The 20,001-nt window shown below is 34.9% G+C and overlaps 2 protein-coding genes across 3 annotated transcripts; both read right to left on the bottom strand.

Moving 5' to 3' along the window:
* Positions 1-2,292: 2,292 nt before the first annotated feature.
* LOC105536100 (putative olfactory receptor 4A8) lies at positions 2,293-3,349 on the bottom strand. The gene is given in 2 exon segments (XM_011975373.1): positions 2,293-2,339; positions 2,449-3,349. Coding segments are annotated over 2 exon segments (948 nt in total).
* Positions 3,350-12,515: 9,166 nt separating this feature from the next.
* LOC105536099 (olfactory receptor 4A5-like) lies at positions 12,516-13,620 on the bottom strand. Of its 2 annotated transcripts, XM_011975372.1 has the most exons (2): positions 12,673-13,573; positions 12,516-12,562 (listed from the first exon to the last, which is right to left on the bottom strand). In XM_011975372.1, exons 1-2 carry the CDS (start codon positions 13,571-13,573, stop codon positions 12,516-12,518), a joined length of 948 nt encoding a protein of 315 aa, XP_011830762.1. The 2 variants fall into 2 exon arrangements, with proteins under 2 accessions (XP_011830762.1, XP_011830761.1); XM_011975371.1 differs by having other exon boundaries at positions 12,562-13,620.
* Positions 13,621-20,001: the final 6,381 nt, after the last annotated feature.

Below are 20,001 nucleotides of genomic sequence, written 5' to 3'. Positions count from 1 at the left end.
ATGTTCAAAAGCAGCCATCTGAACCTTCACCTTAAGAAGCTAGAATAAGAAGAGTATATAAAAGACAAGGTAAGTAAATGAAAGGACATAAATATCAAAACCAATAAAATAGAAAACATAAAATAGAGTAAATGAAACTAGCCAAAAGTTGGAATTTTATAATGAAATTGATAAATTGTCAGCAGGAGTGATCAAAAGAAAAGAAAGAGAAAATGAAATTACCAACATCAGAAATCATAAAACAAATAATGACCCATAGATCCTTTAGACTTAAAAGGTTAGAAAAGGATTGTTATGAAATACATCATTTCAATTAATTTGACAGATTAGATGAATTAGGTAAAATGTAGGGAAAGGGCAACCTTCTAAAAATGACACGCACAAAAAACTGAAACACCTCATATCTCTTTCCAAGTAATGTGCTTTCATTACGTGTACCTAACGTGATAGTGCTTCAGAAAACCCTAAAGAATAACTTTGTAGGAATAAGAAGTAAATTTAGCAAGTTTATAGGACTCAAGTGTCAAATAAAAAATTCCATTTCCTTTACATATACTTGCAACAATGACAATTGGAATTTTTTTTAAATTAAAAATCTGTGATGAAATCTGAAAACATAAATGCTGAGGAATAGATAAGGAAGATCTCTACAGGAATATAAACTACAAAACTCTTCAAAACTAAACATTCGAAATACCTAACAGATATACTGTATTCAGGAATTAGAAAATCCAACATTGCTAAGATGTTGTCAGTACAGGATGATTTATGGATCCAACTTAAAATGAATACAACTCCAATATGCTCTTTTTGAGATGTAGACAATTGTTCTGCACGCTGCTCTGCAAAGTGACTTTGCCACTTCCACATCAAAGATTATCTTCTATATCTGTAAAATCTCAAATTTGGGTGGTCATGTGATCCCTGTGACAAATAGAATATGATGCAAGTGACATTGTGTCAGTTCTGGACATAGCCCTTAACTGGCTGGACCCAACTACTTTCTACCAATGGGATATCTGACCACCATGTAAAAAGCTGGACTATTCTCTGGAGTGATCTTGTGTTCCTTTATCTAAAGAGAAAGGAAGAGGGATCCAGCGCATCTCTTACTGTGATCCCTTCCAATAGGCTACAAATATGAATTGAGTTATCCTGCATTTACATAAATCTTAGTTATCAGTTGAATAAGACAGTGACTTCAGTCCTTGCCAAACAAAACAGAAGAAATACCCAGCCAACTACTGTCTGAATTCCTGATTCACAAAATTTTGAGATAAAATAAAATGATGGTTGTATGAAATCACAAAATGTGGAGTCCTGCACCATACACGAGGAAAGAACCAGAATAAAAAGTGGCAAGTCAAGGTGTAGTGCTTCCATAACAACAATTGAAAGTGTATGGCACTGGCTTTAGTATACGAAAATAGGGGCCTCCAGGATATTATAAGTAAAGGCTGAAAACACAGATGTAACTGTTCTGCAGGCTATAAAAAAGTCACTATCCAGTGCTGAAAAAATTTAGTAATTCTGTCACCTATAATAAGGCAGAAAATAAAAAATGTACTTAATAGGTGGATTTGGCTAAAATTTCCAAATAGAATATTGAAAGTTACAGCTGTTTCTTATAGCACTACTGTACCTTATAAGTCATAGATTTTTAAAATATATATGTATTACTTAAAAGATTAACTGTTACATTTTCAGACAGAATTTACAAGAAACATAAAAGAGCCAGAACTTGATGGTTTCAGAGATAAAAATCGTTTCCCTTTCCAGTCTCTGCAAAGAGCTAAGCACTCTAAAAGTAAGAAAGGTCATCAAAATAAAAGTCATTTCAAAGTTGTGGATGTTAAGACACGTTGAAAAGACTTCAGAAAAATTTAATGGTGTGTCTCAAAAGTACTTTAAACTGTACGAACATGATTCTAAGATTCTTAAGAGTATTTTCTGATGGCAAATAGAGTTTCAGCTCAAACCTGAGAAGGGCCAGTTTCAAAGACATTTGTGAATATGGTGCTTGTATATTCCCCAGGCCTTTAAATAAATTACTCAGAGGGAATCACCGTAGCCTTCCCTTTTGAACAGGAGCATCTATTTTAATTACCTGTGCCTCCCTTTCTCCATTCTGACTCAATCGATATATCCTGACTCAATAGATGTATAATAGAGAAAAACCATAATTTAAAATGTGCACAATAGGACCTGAACCCTAGCAGCTCCATCCACTCTCAGTCTGGATATAGAGGTGAGATCTTGAACTTTAAACAGATGCCATGATGGGATGACTTCTTAATTGAGCTGGGAGCATCTCAGTCCTGCCTTCCCACTTTGGGATCCTTGAATTATCCTTAGAAGTCTGAACATTTCACTGGGAAGACCTTGTCTACATACCTCCTTATCTATAAGAGAATGGACACTCTTATTCTAAATATTGTTAACTTTTACACAAGAGTTTTTCTATAGCATTTCTCATCTCTGAATTTTTCAACGTGTATATAAAAGGGTTCAAAATGGGTGCAATAACTGTAAAAAATATAGTCATGAATTTATCAATAGAAAAGTTTGAAACAGGTCTCACATATATGAAAATACAGGGAACAAAAAACAGGACAACCACGGTAATGTGGGAGCTGCAGGTAGACAGGGCTTTACCCCTCCCTTCCTGACTGTAGGTTTTAAGGGAGTTTAGGATGACCCCATAGGAGATTAGTAGAAGGGTGAAGATGACCATACACATTGCTCCACCATTGAAAACAACAGCGAGGCCTATAAAGTAGGTGTCAGTGCACGCCAGTTCCAATAACGGGTAAACGTCACAGTAAAAGTGGTCAATGACATTGGGGCCACAGAAGGGGAGAGTGTACACAACAACAGTTTGAAACACAGAATGCACAAAACCTCCAGTCACAGCCAACACCAAGACAAGGATGCAAACCTGTCGATTCATGATGGTCAAATAGTGCAGTGGCTTACAGATGGCCACATAGCGATCATAGGCCATCACCACCAGAAGGAAGATCTCAGCACCACCACACAAGTGGCCTATAAATAGCTGGCCCACGCAAGCTGAGAAGGAAATAGTCTTTATATCACAGAGTAAGTCTACAATCAATACGGGAGAAATGGTGGTGGAATACACAGCATCTATAAATGACAGGCAGGCAAGGAAGAAGTACATTGGGGAGCCCAAGGAAGGGCTGGCAGTAATAGTCACCACAATGAGCAGGTTCCCCACCATGGTCACAATATATGTGAGTAAAAACATGACGAATAATGCATTTTGCACATCAGGATCCTGAGAGAAGCCCAGGAGGACAAATTCTGTAATACTGTTATTCTGTCTCATTTACTCTTTTTCAGAAGGTGTATCAGAGGTTAGAGCTCAGGAGAACAGGACCTGTAATGGAATAATGAACAGGAATATGATCACATCCATTGTGTCACAGAGCACATCTTCACTGTTGTATCCTGAATAGTGATTAAAACACAATAAACATTGAGTAAGTCTCTACTGAATTTCTCATTCAAAGAGCCCATCTTCCCTTGATGACTCTATTTCTCCTCAAAGATTTTATTTTCAGCCACAGGTAAAGGATTCTACCTCTATGTTTTAGGGAATATTCCATACAGAAGGAGTGTTAAAGCTCCAATAGCCATTCATATATTACATAACTTCTTATTTAAAGCATTTTTCTTGGCATAGAAGTCAGCTGTGATGAATAGGCAATGGGTTCTTGGTCTCGAAAACCTTACTCTTTGGTAGCGGTAATAAACTCTATATAAAATAAATTGATTGGTAGCTGTAATAAACTCTATATAAATAAATTGACATAGCTTTAGCCCTTGGTGTTTGTATTTCTGGTATCTTTATAGTATGATCTGGGTCGCACCAAGAATAACATTTTCTGAAATATCTCACTCAGTACTCTGGCCTTCCACTATTAGACTCCATTCCTTCATGCCTCGAAGGATGTTCAGTATTCATTAGTCTTTCATTACATGCCAAAAGACAGGACTCTGAACTGTATAAATAACGATTATATTTTTATTACATTGTTCCCTTTAGCAATTACTTAGTCTGACTTTCTGTCCACCTTATAAGGAGCTGTGATTCTCTCCATTTTATCCTTGCTTATATTCCAATTTTTACCATATTTACATACAATATTCAAATTTTCAGCAGTTAATTTGAACTCAAGTGAACTAACTCATGGCTATCACCAACTACCAAATATGCCATGAGTTTTTTTCTTCTGAATTCTTGAGATTAACTAGGTAGAGAGAGAGGAGAAAATAGACACTGTAGAAAAAGGTACAGAACAGCGGGATGCAGTTTTATTCATAACACTACTTAGATACCAAGAGTAGGCAAAAAGAAGAATCTTAGTTACCAGATTCCAAAATGAAGCATGTTCTAGTAGAAATTCCATGTTCAGTGTAAAAAGGCATGGATTTGGGTCATTTTCTGAACGCATTTACAAGTCTTATCTCAGTTTGCTCACTGGAAAACAATAGGATTACATTTGAGAAATTCAGACTCCTTTCTAGTCAACTATCTGCAGAACTATGAGTGTACCTCTCCTTTATGGTATTCTGCTAACATTTTTTTCATTTTTTATAAATTTATAATTAAATAAAAATTTCCAAGCTCATGACCCTTACTGAAAAATGGTAGTCAGTGGGAAATGGGATTTCATGATTACAGTAAATAGTGACTATAAGTCTATCACCGAGTATGTACCTATAAGATCTGAGACATTCTTAGAGAGAAAATGTAGCATATGGTGAATAATGTGGACACTGGAGCCACACTGCTTCAGCTACAACTGCAACTTCACTATTTTTTTTTCCAAATAGAGATTTTGGGTCATTTACTAAAGCTCTCTGTTCCTTACTTTCATCATTTTATAAGGGGGACCCCAATAGTCCTTACCTCTTACAGTTGTTGTTTTATTAAAACTAAGTAAAGTTCCTAAAATACTGGCAGGCACCTGGGAAGGGCTCAAAAATGATAGCTTCACTGTGAACATAAAATCAAAACAGATCATGCAGATCTTTGTCAACTTGAAAAGATGTATAGAGATAGTTCAGGAAAAAAAAAAAAAGGATAAGATACCTATAATTCAGGAAAGCCTTTTGGGTGCACAGAATAAAATTGCATGCCTTAGAAGATAATGATTTAATAACATGCATAGTAATTTTACCTGTGATGAAATATATCTTGATGAGAAGCACAGAATTATAGTGAAAAAGTTAAACCCACCATCGGGGAGAGTTCAGGAAATGAAAAGGCGGCTAAAATCAGAAATCAGAGAAATTTTAGTTACTAAATGAGTATTCACAAGCTATAAGAAGATTAACGAGATAATTAAGTGAGGCTAGTATTCTTTAAAATCTGCTTCAGAAAGATTCCTTTTAGTGACGAAATACTGGAAGTGTACCTCCTGTGGCTTGCTGGGGTGACTCAGGAGGCTTTTGGGGGTAGCCATAACAAACACAGACAGGATCCTAGTTAAAAAAAAAAAAAAAGAAAACAAAATTTAAAAGAAAAAAAAAAACATTGTTCTTCAAAGTCTCTAGATCTGACAGTTAAAGACAAACTTATATTACAGAGAACAATGAGACAAGTACAGATACAAACCCAAACTTTCTGAGTACTCACCGCTGAGCAAAACGGCAAGATTACTAAACCTCAAATGTAGACAGGATTATTCCATTTACATAGATCTGGCAGTGGCAGAGGACATGTACAGAGAGAGTTTGAGCTGCCTCTAGAATCCAGCTGTGATGAAAAATCCACGTCTCATTCACATTACCAGTTCCAGCTGATTCCAGAGTTCCGTCACTCTTGAAGCTATAGACTGATAGAGAGACACCCGCTGAAGAACGCAAGGGAATAATGTAGTCTATAGAGAATTCTGTTATTTATTCACACATTATTTGCTGCAAGGTTTAGTGCCTTTTCCTCCTTTAATCATCAAAACTATTTCAATAGATAGTTGAAATTCAACAGGATAATTCTTTTGGCAATTTGTTTACTTGTAAAAAATAGGTATATAAACTGTCTTCTATAATTTAAGTATTTAAAATATAATACCTTGAAACTGAAAGATAGCATTACTAGACTTTCAATGTAAACTGCTAAGTTAACATTTTTCTAGAAAAAAACGATTTAACCATTTCCTAAAGACACAACATTTTCAAATGATAAAATGTCATAAAAACATAAAAATCTCCATATTATTATATTTCACAGTCACAGTTTTATAAATCTATTTAAATAACAGTAGACCATATACTTTCCTGAGCCTATATACCTACTAGTATGTTTGCTGAGATTATTTTTAGATACATAAACAAAAACCTATAATATGCTCCAGAATTTAAGAGTCATTGGTTCCTTAACACTCTAATACATCTGACATGATCTGCAATTTTAAACTCTCTAATCAAATATACCTGAAAGTAATTGTACACCTTTACTAATGTATCATATAAAATATAATATCCCATAGACAAATATTATGATTATAAAACAATTGGTTTATATACATGTATATGAAACCTGTTTTTCTTCTTATATGGCAAATAGAAAAGGAAAACAAATTAGGCTATATATTAAAACCAAATATATATTGCATATTCTGAGAATTTTTTATGTTTGCTAACTTAACTTTTCCAATTAGAATTTCTTCAGCAAAATCGTGTGGTATTTAAGACATTAGCTACATTCAACATATCACATGAATTTTCAATAAATATCTTTTGTCAGTGGTTTCAAATACTCACATCGTGGTCCAGAAAACCAATGCTTCTTTCACTAAACGTTAATGTAGATGCCTCAGATATGTATGTGTGATCATAAAACACACTGATAAAACAGCTGATCCATGGACACAGAAATACTTCCTAGAGGCTACAGTTTCCACAGCCCCACACAGGCTTCTCATTATTACTCAATAGAGAAGTATGGCACTATCCAAAGCAGATGACCAAAATATAAAGAAGCTTAAACATATTGTAGAAAGGTTATTAAATATTCTTACCCGCTGGAAAATTTCTTCATAGGAAAACAAAACACTATCTTTGTATGACTATATAAAAATTGACATAATGAGAGGAAATTAACCTGGACAAGACCCTTATTTGTGAGACAAGTAAACAAAAATGTACCGATAACGTCTGGCCTCAAGTGAACCACCTGCCTTGGCCTCCCAATATGCTGGGATTACAGGCATGAGGCGCCACGCTTGGCCTTATTATTATTTTCTTGAATGCAATATGTTCTTAAAATTTTTGTCTTTATGTTGCTGTTATTCTGCTGTCGCTTTTCTGTTTACCCTTTTAAAACAAACTATTCTTTTTAAAATTCATTTTTCATGAAATTTTTAACATCTAATAAATTCATAACTTTATTCTTTCAGTAATTTTAGAGAATTTTCAGTTATCTCTCTTCAAATATTTTGCCTACCTGAATTTTTTCTTTTTCTGGAGTTTTAATTAAATTAAAAGTGTCTCCGAGTTTTGTGTTGTGTTTTTATATCTCTTTTATACTATTTTCTTCATTTGCTTTTTCTTCTCTCTGCTTTGTTCTGCGTATTTTCTTCTAATATTTCTCACAATTTGCAAATTCTCTAATTTTTCATCTAATTTGGCATTAAATCCAATCACTGAGTTTTTAATTTATTATATATTTTAGTTTTTCAATTTTTTGGTTAATTTTGTTATCTATCTTGTGTTTTAGTATTTGTACATACTAAGCTTAATTTTCCCAATTAGAATTTATCCAACAAAATCGTATGGTATTTAAGACATTAGCTACCTTTCAACTTATCAAATAAATTTTTAATGAATATCTCGTCAACAGTTTCAAATACTCATATTTTGGTCCAGAAAAGCAATGCTTCTTTCATTGATGGTTACTGTAGATACCTCATGCATCTATGTGTGATCATAAAACACATGAATATAGATGGCTGATCAATGGATTTTGAATTAGCTCCTAGTGGCTACCGTTTCCATAGTTCCACACAGGCTTCTCATTATCTCAGTCTTCAAAGAAGTATGGCACTGCCCAAAGCAGATGACCAAAATATAAAGATGTTTAAACATAATGTTAATTTTTATTCTACAAAGGTAGTTGAATGTTCTCACCTGCTGAAAATTTTCTTCATAAAAAACAAAGATCCTAAGTTTGCATGACTATATAAAAATTGACATACTAGAAATTAACCAAGATGAGCCCATTATTTATTGGCACAAGTATCAACACTAAAATTTGTTACTTGAAAGTTTTCTCAATTATGGTGAAGAAACCAGAAGTACTTTACTATGATTGAGGATTTAGAATAACGTTCAGGGGTCCAGCTACTAAACTTTGTACCTATCAGGAAAAACGGTGAGATTTAACTTCATGGAAAAACCAATGACAGTACTTTCCCACAGGCAGAAGCCAAACTCTTCACTCTTTCAGTCATTCAACTAACATATGCCTAAGACCACTTCTCTCCTAAGTGAAAGCATGTCTCTATATCTCCCCAATATCATCCCAGGATATTTAGACCTTTCCCACATTTTTACAAGCAATGGTGGATATGATAAGAAAACATTACACCTAGAGGACTAGATACCAACCAAAGACATACTCTATCTTGGGCAAATAATAATCACTTTCTAAATATCTTCTGGGCTATTCTATCAGGAAAATAATTCATCCATTTATGTTTGTAGGCAGAGTCTATGACTTTTACATCAACAATATTTTAAATAAACAAGACAGTAAGGTCATTATAGATTTGTTAATTAGAATATTTGAAACAAATTCAAATGAACTAATCTCTCTGAAAATTTTTATTCTTAGAAAATCCCTAGAGGAAAAACACTTGGCTCTTGCTAAGCAAAAGTAGCTAAGTGCCAAATAATGTCAAAAGCCTGTAATATGAGAAGAAAAACTCAAAAGTAAATTAAATAATAAAATATGATTTCACATTATGAAATACTTAGGTGAGGCAAGTAATATTTCAGCCAGAATGAAAGGAGAACCAGTCCCAGGTTTTCTTCTCTAAAAATATTCCTGGTAGGGAGGGCCTTACCCTTCCTGTTACAAAGTCCATACCAAAGAAGCCCTGAGGCTGAGAGGCAGAGAGCCTAAGAATGGAAGTTGACATTCTGATTCTTGGAAAGACAGGCAATCATAGTGCTGCAGTTTTAGAGTACAGGCTTTTGATCAAGGCCTGAAACTGTGTCAGACAAAATCATAATGATCTGCACTCCATTCATTCAATTTTTAAATTTTATTCCAATATCAATTTAATAACTGATTCTACAATAAAGAAATTTTTATTTGCCAACAAGGGAGCAGTGCTTAAGGGCTTCCATTTTATTTCCATGACTTGGCTTACCATTGGCTCCATGGAACACCTTCATCTCATCATAAGTTAATTAAATATTGGATTTTTCTGCTATAAGATCCTTAGATAAAGAGTCCCATAAACACCTATCTGAACCAGCTCAAGTCTTTATCACATAATGGGCTCCACTGAAAATTGGTCATTTTCAACTTACCTAACATATTTTCAATTCATCCACCCTCAATGTAATATATATTATTGCTAACACTTGAAGAGCATGTCTAAAGGCACTGTGATCTCTTACTAGTAAGTGGTAAAACATGCACAAACCTATGTTTATTTCTAGAGAACGATCAGATATGATCAAAGATACTGTGGTTCAAATTATGACTCCAAGACGAAGAATTAATATATGAAAATAATACCTAATTCTCTATGTCCCTTCCAGTTATGTGAATTCTCTATGAATTCAAATAACTACTAATACCAACACCCAGTGTGGAAGTGGATCCTTCCTCAGCCAAGCCTTCGTATGAGATAGTAGCCCTAAAAGCACCTTGATTACAGCTCTGTGAGAGACTCTGAAGCATGAAAACCTGCCAAACCATTCTTAGTTTCCTGACCTACAGAAATTGAGAAGGAGTACATACTGTTTGAATCACTAAGTTTTGAAATAATTTGCTATTAATAAATACATAACTCATAAATATATCTAGAATAGACTTCAAATACTGGGAAACATGCCAATAAATATTTAGTAAACTTATGAATCAAGCAAAAGGTATAATGGAAATTTGCAATTATTTAGAACTAAGCAATAACAGAAACATATCAAAATGTGTGAGGTGTAATCAAAACACTACTTAAAGAAAAATGGATAGCTATAAATGCTTACATTTAAAATAAATGTTTAAAAGCAGCCATCTTATCCTTCACCTTACGAAACTAGAAGAAGAAGAGTAAATACAAGCCAAGGTAAGAAAACAAAAGAATATAAGTACAAAATCAAAAACCAATAAAATGGAAAACATAAAATAGAGAAAAATAGCCAAAAATTGGTACTTTAATAATGAAATTAATAAACTGCTGGCAAGAGAGAACAAAGGGAAATTCAAATAACCAACATCAGAAATAATAAAACAAATAATCATCCCATAGATCCTTTAGACTTTAAAAGGTTAGAAAAGCGTTGTTATGAAATACATTATTTCAATTAACTGGACAGCTTAGATGAATTAGGTAGAATGTAGGGAAAGGACTACCTTCTAAAAATGACACAAAGGGAACTGAAACACTCCAATATCTTTCCAAGTAATGAGCTATCCTTACTTGTAGAAAACATGATAGTGTTTCAGAAAACCCTAAAGAATCTACAGACGTAACTTTGTAGGAATGAGAAATAATTTAGCAAATTTATAGGACTCAAGTGTCAAATAAAAAATTCAATTCCTTTATATAAACTATCAACTTTTTTAAAAATTAAAAACCTGTGATGAAATCTGAAAACACAAACACTTAGGAATAGATAAGGAAGATCCCTACATTAATAAAAACTACAAAACTCTTCAAAAATAAACTTTAAAAATACCTAACAGATATATTGTGTTCAGCAGCTAGAACACACAATATTGTTAATGTTAGTACAAGTTGATTCATAGATCCAACTTAAAATGAATAAAACTCCAATATGCTCTTTTGAGATATAGACAATTGTTCTACATGCTGCTCTGCAAAGTGACTTTGCCAGTTCCCAACCAAGGGGTATCTTCTATTTCTGTAAAACCTCAAATCTGGTGTGGTCATGTGACCACTCGGTTGAATAGAATATGATGCAAGTGACATTGTGCCAGTTCTGGACATAGCACTTAACCTGCCAGACCCATCTACTTTCTACCGCTAGGATCTCTGAGCAACATGTGAAAAGCCTTACTATTCTATGGAGTGATCTTGATGTCCTTCATCTAAAAGGACAGGAAGAGGGACCCAGAACATCTCTTAAGGGTTATCCCTTCCAATATACTATAAATGTGAATTAAGTTATCCTGCATTTTACAGAATACTTAGTTATCAGGTGAATAAGAGAGTGACTCCAGTCCTTGCCACACAAAACAGAAGAAATACCCTGCCAACAACTGCCTGAATTCCTGGCTCACAAAATTTTGAGATAAAAGAATATGGTGGTTATTATAACTCATAATAACTGTGGGGCTCTGAACCTTACATGAAGACAGGACCTCAAAGTGTGGTATTTCCACAACAACAATTTAAAGTGTATGACACTGGTTTTAGTGCCCCAAAATAGCAGCCACCAGGATATTATAAGTGAATGCTTAAAAGACAGAAGTAACTATTCTAGAAGCTGTGACAAAAGTGAGTTGCCATCCAGGACTGAAAAAATTTAGTAATTCTGTCACCTATAGGAAGGTAGAAAATGAAAAATGTACTTAAGTGAATAGGTGGATTTCGCTAAAATTTCCAAGGAGAATATTGAAAATTGCAGCAGTGTGTTACATAAAAAGGCACAGATTTTTAAAAAACACATTGCTTAAAAGATTAACTGTTACATTTTCAGACAGAAATTACAAGAAACATAAAAGAACCAGAAATTACTAGCTTCACACATAAAACTCATTCCCCTTTCCAGTCTCTGCAAAGAGCTAAGTACTCTAAAAGTAGAAAGGTCATTAAAATAAATGTCATTTCAAAGGTGTGGAAGTTAAGACACTTGGAAAGACCACGGGAAAATTTAACGGTATGTCTCATGAATACATTAAACTAGACAAACATAATTCTAAGATTCCTAAGAGTATTATCTGACTGCATGTAGAGTTTCAGCTGAAGTCTGAGCAAGGCCCGTTTCACAGATATTTGTGAATATAGTGCTTGTATATTCCACAAAGACTTTAAATAAATTACACTGAAGGAAGCACCATAGCCTTCCCTTCTCAACAGCAGCCTCCATTTTATTACCTATTCCTACATTTCTCCATTGTGTGCTGAGTATGTGGAAGAAATACCGGGTCTCAAAGATTTGTAAATAGGAAAATTATCATTTGAATCGTGCACAATAGGACCCACAAACAAGCAGCTCCATCCACACTCAGCCTGGATATAGACGTTGAGATATTGAACTTCAAACAAATGCCACGATGGGATGATTTCCTAATTGAGCTGTGAGCATCTAAATCCTGTCTTTCCACTTTGCGATGCTTGACATGCCCTTAGAAATCTGAAAACTTGACTGGGAAGACCTTGACTACATACCTCCTTATCTACACGAGGAGGGACACTCTTATTCTAAATATAGTTAACTTTTTACCCAAGAGTTTTTCTATAGCATTTCTCATCTCTGAATTTCTCAGCGTGTATATTAAAGGATTCAACATGGGTGTGATAACTGTATAAAAAACAGTCATGAGTTTATCAATAGGAAAGGTTGAAACAGGTCTAACATACATGAAAATACAGGGAACAAAAAAGAGGACAACCACGGTGATGTGGGAGCTGCAGGTAGACAGGGCTTTACGCCTCCCTTCCTGACTGTAAGTTTTAAGAGAGTTTAGGATGATTCCATAGGATATTAATAGAATGATGAAGATGGCCATACACATTGCTCCACCATTGACAACAACAGTGAGGCCTATAAAGTAGGTGTCAGTGCACGCCAGTTCCAATAATGGGTACATATCACAGACAAAGTGGTCAATGACATTGGGGCTACAGAAAGGGAGACTGTACACAACAACAATTTGAAACACAGAATGCACAAAACCTCCAGCCACAGCCGCCATCAACAGAAGGATGCAAACCTGTCGATTCATGATGGTCAAATAGTGCAGTGGCTTACAGATGGCCACATAGCAATCATAGGCCATCACCACCAGAAGGAAGATCTCAGCACCACCAAACAAGTGGCCTATAAATAGCTGGCCCATGCAAGCTGGGAAGGAAATAGTCTTTTTGTCACAGAATAAGTCCACAATCAACTTAGGAGAAATGGTAGTGGAATATACAGCATCTATAAGTGACAGGCAGGCAAGGAGGAAGTACATTGGGGAGCCCAAGGAAGGGCTGGAAATAATAGTCACCACAATGAGTAGGTTCCCCACCATTGTCATGAAGTATGTGAGTAAAAATGTGACAAATAATGCCTTTTGCACACCAGGATCCTGAGAAAAGCCAAGTAGGACAAATTCTGTAATAGTGTTATTCTGTCTCATTTACTCTTCTTCCAGGCTTATATCAGAGGTGAGAGCTCAGGAGAACAGGACCTGTAATGAAACAGTGAACAGGAATATGATCACATCCTTTGTGTCACAGAGCACATCTTCGTTGTTGTATCCTCAATAGTGATTTACACACAATAAACATTTGGTAAGTCTCTGTTGAGTTCCTCACACAAAGAGCCCATCTTCCCTTAAGGATTCTATTTCTCGGCCGGGTGCGGTGGCTCAAACCTGTAATCCCAGCACTTTGGGAGGCTGAGACGGGTGGATCACGAGGTCAGGAGATCGAGACCATCCTGGCTAACACGGTGAAACCCCGTCTCTACTAAAAATACAAAAAACTAGCCGGGGGTGGTGGCGGGCGCCTGTAGTCCCAGCTACTCGGAGGCTGAGGCAGGAGAATGGCGTGAACCCGGGAGGCGGAGCTTGCAGTGAACTGAGATCCAGCCACTGCACTCCAGCCAGGGGGACACAGCGAGACTCCATCTCAAAAAAAAAAAAAAAAAAAAGATTCTATTTCTCCTCAAATATTTTAATTTAAGCCAAAAGTTCAACGCTTCTACCTCTTAGAGTTAGTGAATAGTCTACGCAGAAGAATAGTTAAAGTCCCAACAGCCATTCATACATTTCATAACTTCTTATTTAAAACTTTTTTCTTGGCACAGAAGTCAGCTGTGATGAATAGGCAATGGGTTCTTGGTCTCAAGAAACTTACTCTCTGATGGTAGTAATAAACACTAAATAAATAAGTTGAAATAGATTGAAGTCCTTTGTGTTTGTACTTGTGGTATTTATGATATGATCTATGTAGCACCAAGAATAACATCTTATAAAATATGTCACTCAGTGCTCTCGCCTTCTACTGTTAGACCTTCATTCTCTCATGCCTCAAAGGATGTTCAGTCTTAATTAGTCTTTCATTAAATGTCAAACGATAGGACTCTAAACTGTATAAATGCTATGATATTATTTATCACATGTTAACTTCAGCAATTATTTGGTCTGACTCTCTGTTTACCTGATAAATAAGGAGCCATGTTTCTCTCCATTTTATCCTTACCTATACACCAATTTTACAACACTTACAGACAATATTCAAATTATCACCAATTAATTTTGAACTCAAGTGAACTAATTCATGACTATCATCAACTACCAAATAAGCAGTGAGTATTATTTTCTGAATTATTGGGATGAGCTAGGTGGTGAAAGAGGAGAAAGTAGACACTGTAGAAAGACATACAGAACAGTGGGACATGGTTTTATTCATAATACTATTTAGATACGAAGAGTACTCAGATTCCAAAAAGAAGCATACTCTAAGAGAAATTCCAAGTTCAGAGTAAGAAGGCTTGGATTTGAGTCATTTTCTGAATGCATTTAGAAGTCTGTCTCAGTTTACTCACTGGAAAACAATGGGATTAAAGTTGAGAAATTCAGAATCCTTTCTAGTTAACTATCTACAAAACGATTAGTGCACCTCTTTTTATGGTATTCTGCTGACTTTTTTAATTTCTTTTATAAATTTATAAATAAATAAAAATTTCCAAGTTCATGTCTGTTACATGAAAAATGGTAGTCTGTGGGACATGGGGTTTCATAAGTACAGTAAGCAAATAATGACTATAAGTTTCTCACTCAGTATGTACCTATCTAAGATCTAAGAATTTTTGGAGAGAAAGTGCGGCATGTGGTGAATAATGTGGACACTGGAGCCACACTGCTTCAGCTACAACCTCAGCTTCACCATTTTTAATAAGCTTTTGGGCCATTTACTAAAGTTCTCTATCCCTTACTTGTATCCTCTTTAGAACTGCAAAATACCCCTTACCTCTTAGAGTTGTTGTTAATTAAAACAAAGTAAAGAACACTGGCTGGCACCTCTTACGGGCTCAACAAATAACAGCTATTATTAGTGTTCTTGAATGATTCACTGTGAACATAGAATCAGAACAAAATATGCAGATCTCTGTCAACTGGAAAAGATTTATAGACACAGTCCAGGAAAAAAAAGAAAAGGATACCTATAATCCGGAAAGCCTTTTCTGGGCAAACAATAAAATTGTATGTCTTAGAAAATAGTGATTGAATTATATGAGTAGTAATTTTACCTGTGATGGAATGTATCTTGACGAGAAGCAAGCAGAATTATAGTAAAATGTTGGACCCACCATCAGGGAGAGCTCAGGAAATGAAAAGAAGGCTAAAATTATAAAACAGAGAAATGTAGTTAGCTAACATCCACAGCAACAAGAAAAGTAATGGGATAATACAAGTCAGGTTAGTAATCTTTTGAAATCCTCTTCATAAAGATTCCATTTATTGAAGAAATACTGAAAGTGTACTCTCCTATGGGTCCCTGGGATGACTCAGGAGGTTTTCTGGGGTAGCCAAAGCAAACACCGATCAGATCCTAGTAAAAAAAGAAAAGAAAATTCAAAAGAAAAAGAACCACGTTGTTACTCTAAGTCTCTAGATCTGACGGCGAAGGACAAACCAATTAAAGAGAAAAATGGGACAGGTTGAGATACAAACCAAGACTTTCTGATTATTCACTGCTGAGGAAAACTGAAGAATTACTAAACCTCAAACATAGACGGGATGATTCCATTTACATAGATCTGGCAGTGGAAAGGATGTGAGCAGAGAAAGTTTGAGTTGTCTCTAGAAGCCAGCTGTGATGAACATTCCACATGTTTCCTTCTTGTTACCACAAGCTGATCACAGAGTTCTGTCATTGTTGAAGCTGTAAATCAAGAGATGCATCTGCTAAGAAGACAAGGGAATAATGTAATCTATAGCCAATTCTATTATTTTTTCACACCTTACTTGCTGTAAGGTTCAGTGCTTTTTTCCACTTCCATCATCACAACTAGATTTCAACAGGATAATTCTTTTGGCAATTTAATGTTTACTTGTAAAAAATGGGATGTGTAAACTTGTAAACTATCTCTACAGTTTAAGTAATTAAAAATGGAATACTTTAGAAACTGAAAGATACCATTATTAGGGTTTCAATGTAAACTGCTCAGTTAACATTTTTCTAGAAAAAAAAATTGATTTAACATAGTTTCTTAAGAACATGACATTTTCAAAAGATAAAATGCGATAACAAAAAACCTCTATAATATTATATTTCATAGTCACAGTTTTACAAATCTATTTAATTGACAGTAGATTAGGTAGTTTCCTCAGCATATATATCTACTAGTCTGTTTGCTGGGATATTTTTAGATTTATAAGTAAAAACCCATATTATGCTTCCAGAACATAACAGGCATTGGTTCCTTCATACTCTAACACACTTGACATGATCCAGAATTTTAAACTCTGTGATCAAAAATATCTGAAAGTAATTGTACACCTTTAATAATATATCATTAAAATATATGTTAAAATATAACATTCCATAAACTAAGATTATGATTAAAAATCTACTGCTTTATCATACATGTAATATGGGACATGTTTTTCTTCTTATTTAGCAAATAGAAAAGGAAAACAAATTAGGCTATATATTAAAACCAAATATACATTGCATATAATGGAAAATTTTCATGTTGCTAGCTTAACTTTCCCAATTAGATTCCTTTAACAAAATAATATGGTATTTAAGACATTAGCCACATTTCAACATATCAAATGAATTTTCAATCAATATATTTTGTCAATAGATTCAAATAGTCACATCATGGTCCAAAAAAGCAATGCTTCTTTCACTGAGCATTGATGTCAATACCTCATGTATGTATGTGTGATCATAAAACACATGAAATGAATAGCTGATCCATGGATATAGAATTAGTTCCTAGTGGCTATAGTTTCCACAGTTCCACACAGGCTTCTCATTATCTCAGTTATTAGAGAAGTATGGCACTATCCGAGGCAGATGACCAAAATATAAAGATGCTTAAACATAATATACAAAGGTATTTAAATATTCTCACCTGCTGGAAAATTTCTTCATAGAAAAAGATACTATCGTTGCATGACTATGTAAAAATTGACCTAATTGGTGGAAATTAACCTAGACAAGACCCTTATCTTGTGACACAAGTGAATAAAAATGTACTAACACTAAAATTTTTTATGTGAAATATTCCTCAATTATGGTGAAGCAACCAGAAGGACTTTACTGTAATTGAAGATTTATAATAACATTCACGTGCCCAGCTATTAAGCTTTGTACCTAACAAGGAAAATGCTGAAATTTAACTTCATGGAAAAACCAGTGACAGAGCATTCTCACAGGCAAAAACCAAACTCTTCAGTTTTTTAGTCATCCAAATTTCATTCAAATAGCGTACCCCTAAGTCCATTTCTTTCCTAATTAAAAACATGTCTTTGTATCTCCCCCTACCTCATCCAAGTAAATTGAGAAGTTTCACAAATTTTTACAAGAAATGGAGGATATGACAAGAAAACATCACACCTAGAGAGCTAGATTCCAACTGAAGACATACTCTACCTTGGGCAGAAATTTAACTCTTCAGATATTTCTTGGGTTATTTCATCAGGAAAAAAATATTTTCATTATGTGTGTACACACAATCTATGATTTTTACATCATCACCACTTAAAATAAAAAAGTCATTATAGCTTAGTTAATTTGAATATTTGGAATAAATTCAAATGAAGTAACTCCCTAAATACCTTGTTTTCCCCTTAGAAAATCCCTAGAGGGAAAAGACTTGGGTCTCACCAAGGAAGAGCAGGTAAATGCCAAGTAATGTGAAAAGCCTATAATGTGAAAAGAAAAATGCTAAAATAAACTGAACAATAAGTTACGAGTTTCACATTATGAAATACTGACGTAAGGCAAGTAATATTGAAACCAGAATGAAGCAGGAACCAGCCCCAGGTTCTCTTCCTTAAGCATATTCCCAACAAGGAGGGCCTTACCCATCCTGTTAGAAAGACCATGCGCAGAAGCCCTGAGGCTTAGAGACAGAGAGCCTAAGGACAGAAGTTGACATTCTCATTCTTGAAAATGTAGGTAATCATAGTTGTACAGTTTTAGAGTACAGGCTTTTGATCAGGGCCTGAATCTATGTCAGATATAACCATAGTGATCTGTAGTACATTAATTCAATCCTTTAATTTTATTCCAACATCAGTAACTGTTTATACAATAAAGAAATTTGTATTTGCCAAGAAGAGAGCAGTGCTTAAGGTCTGCCTTTGTTATTTCCATGACTTGGCTTACCATTCGCTCCACTGAACACTTTGATCTCATCATAAGTTTAGTTAAATATTGGCTCTTCGGTGTCATAAGAGCCCTAGATAAAGAGTCCCGTAAATACTTATCTGAACCAGCTAAGGTCTTTATCACTTGACAGGCTCCACTAAAAGTTGTTCATTTTCAACTTACCTAATAAATGGATTAAATTCATCCACCCCAAATGTAATATGTATCACTTCTAAACTTTGAAAAACATGTCTATAAGCACTGTGCCCTCTTACTAGTAATGGTGAAAGATGCATGAACATATCTTTAATTCTGAAGAACTATCAGATATGAACAAAGATAATGTAGATTAAATTATGACTCCAAGATGCATAACTAATATGAAAATAAGCCATAATTCTCTAAGTCCCTTCTATCTGAATTTGAATAACTACTAATGCTTTCCACTTTTTGGAATGACACAATGGTGTTTGTTAGATCAGATGATGCCTACAACAGTCTAGAATCTGAATTTATTTGCTCCAGTAATAAAAAGTACATAAAAATTAACTAATGTATAAATTGCCAAAAATATGCCATAGTCCATAGTAATTCTCTGCAACCCATACCTATTACCAAGCTAGAAAGGTAAATATACTTACAATATACATTTATTTTTTTAAAGGAAAATGCATGTATATTAGTCCCTTCTCAAATTGCTATAAGGAAATACCCAAGACTGGGTACTTTATAAAGAAAAGAGGTGTAATTGACTCACAGTTCCGCATGATTGGGAAGGCCTCAGGAAACTTACAATCATGCCTCTTCACAGTATGGGATGTGATGAGGTTTCTTTTCAAATAATCTGATCAATCTTGTATTCTTTAATTCATAGTACCCCTCAATTTTTCTCCTTTTTTTCTCCTTTTCCCTTCTTGCCTTTGTTAAATGCCCAGGCACGCCACAGTGCCAAGCATTATCAGGACCAGCTCACATTCCTTTCCTTATTTGGAAAGAGGACTCACTTTCTGGCTCATTACAGACACCCCTTCCCCTTTCCCTCCACTTTCTTTCATGTGCCCACCCTATGTAAGAAAAATCAAATGTTTAGCCAACTGGGATCAGTTTAGATTGTATGACCCGACCCCGACCAATGGGGAAAGGGTACACAGGCAGGACTTGTGTCAGGAATAAAAGCTCTCGTGCTCCTTTGTTCAGGTGTGCTCCCATGGCAACTGGCCAAGGAGGCACCCCT

The sequence above is a fragment of the Mandrillus leucophaeus genome, unplaced genomic scaffold, assembly GCF_000951045.1.
Source record: "Mandrillus leucophaeus isolate KB7577 unplaced genomic scaffold, Mleu.le_1.0 Scaffold1540, whole genome shotgun sequence".
NCBI lineage: Eukaryota > Metazoa > Chordata > Mammalia > Primates > Cercopithecidae > Mandrillus > Mandrillus leucophaeus.
This window is presented reverse-complemented; position numbering and strand designations above follow the sequence as displayed.

Bases quoted from the DNA above. Each gene is read 5' to 3' on its own strand.
- LOC105536099 (XM_011975371.1), bottom strand. From the start codon at position 13,573: ATGAGACAGAATAACACTATTACAGAATTTGTCCTACTTGGCTTTTCT.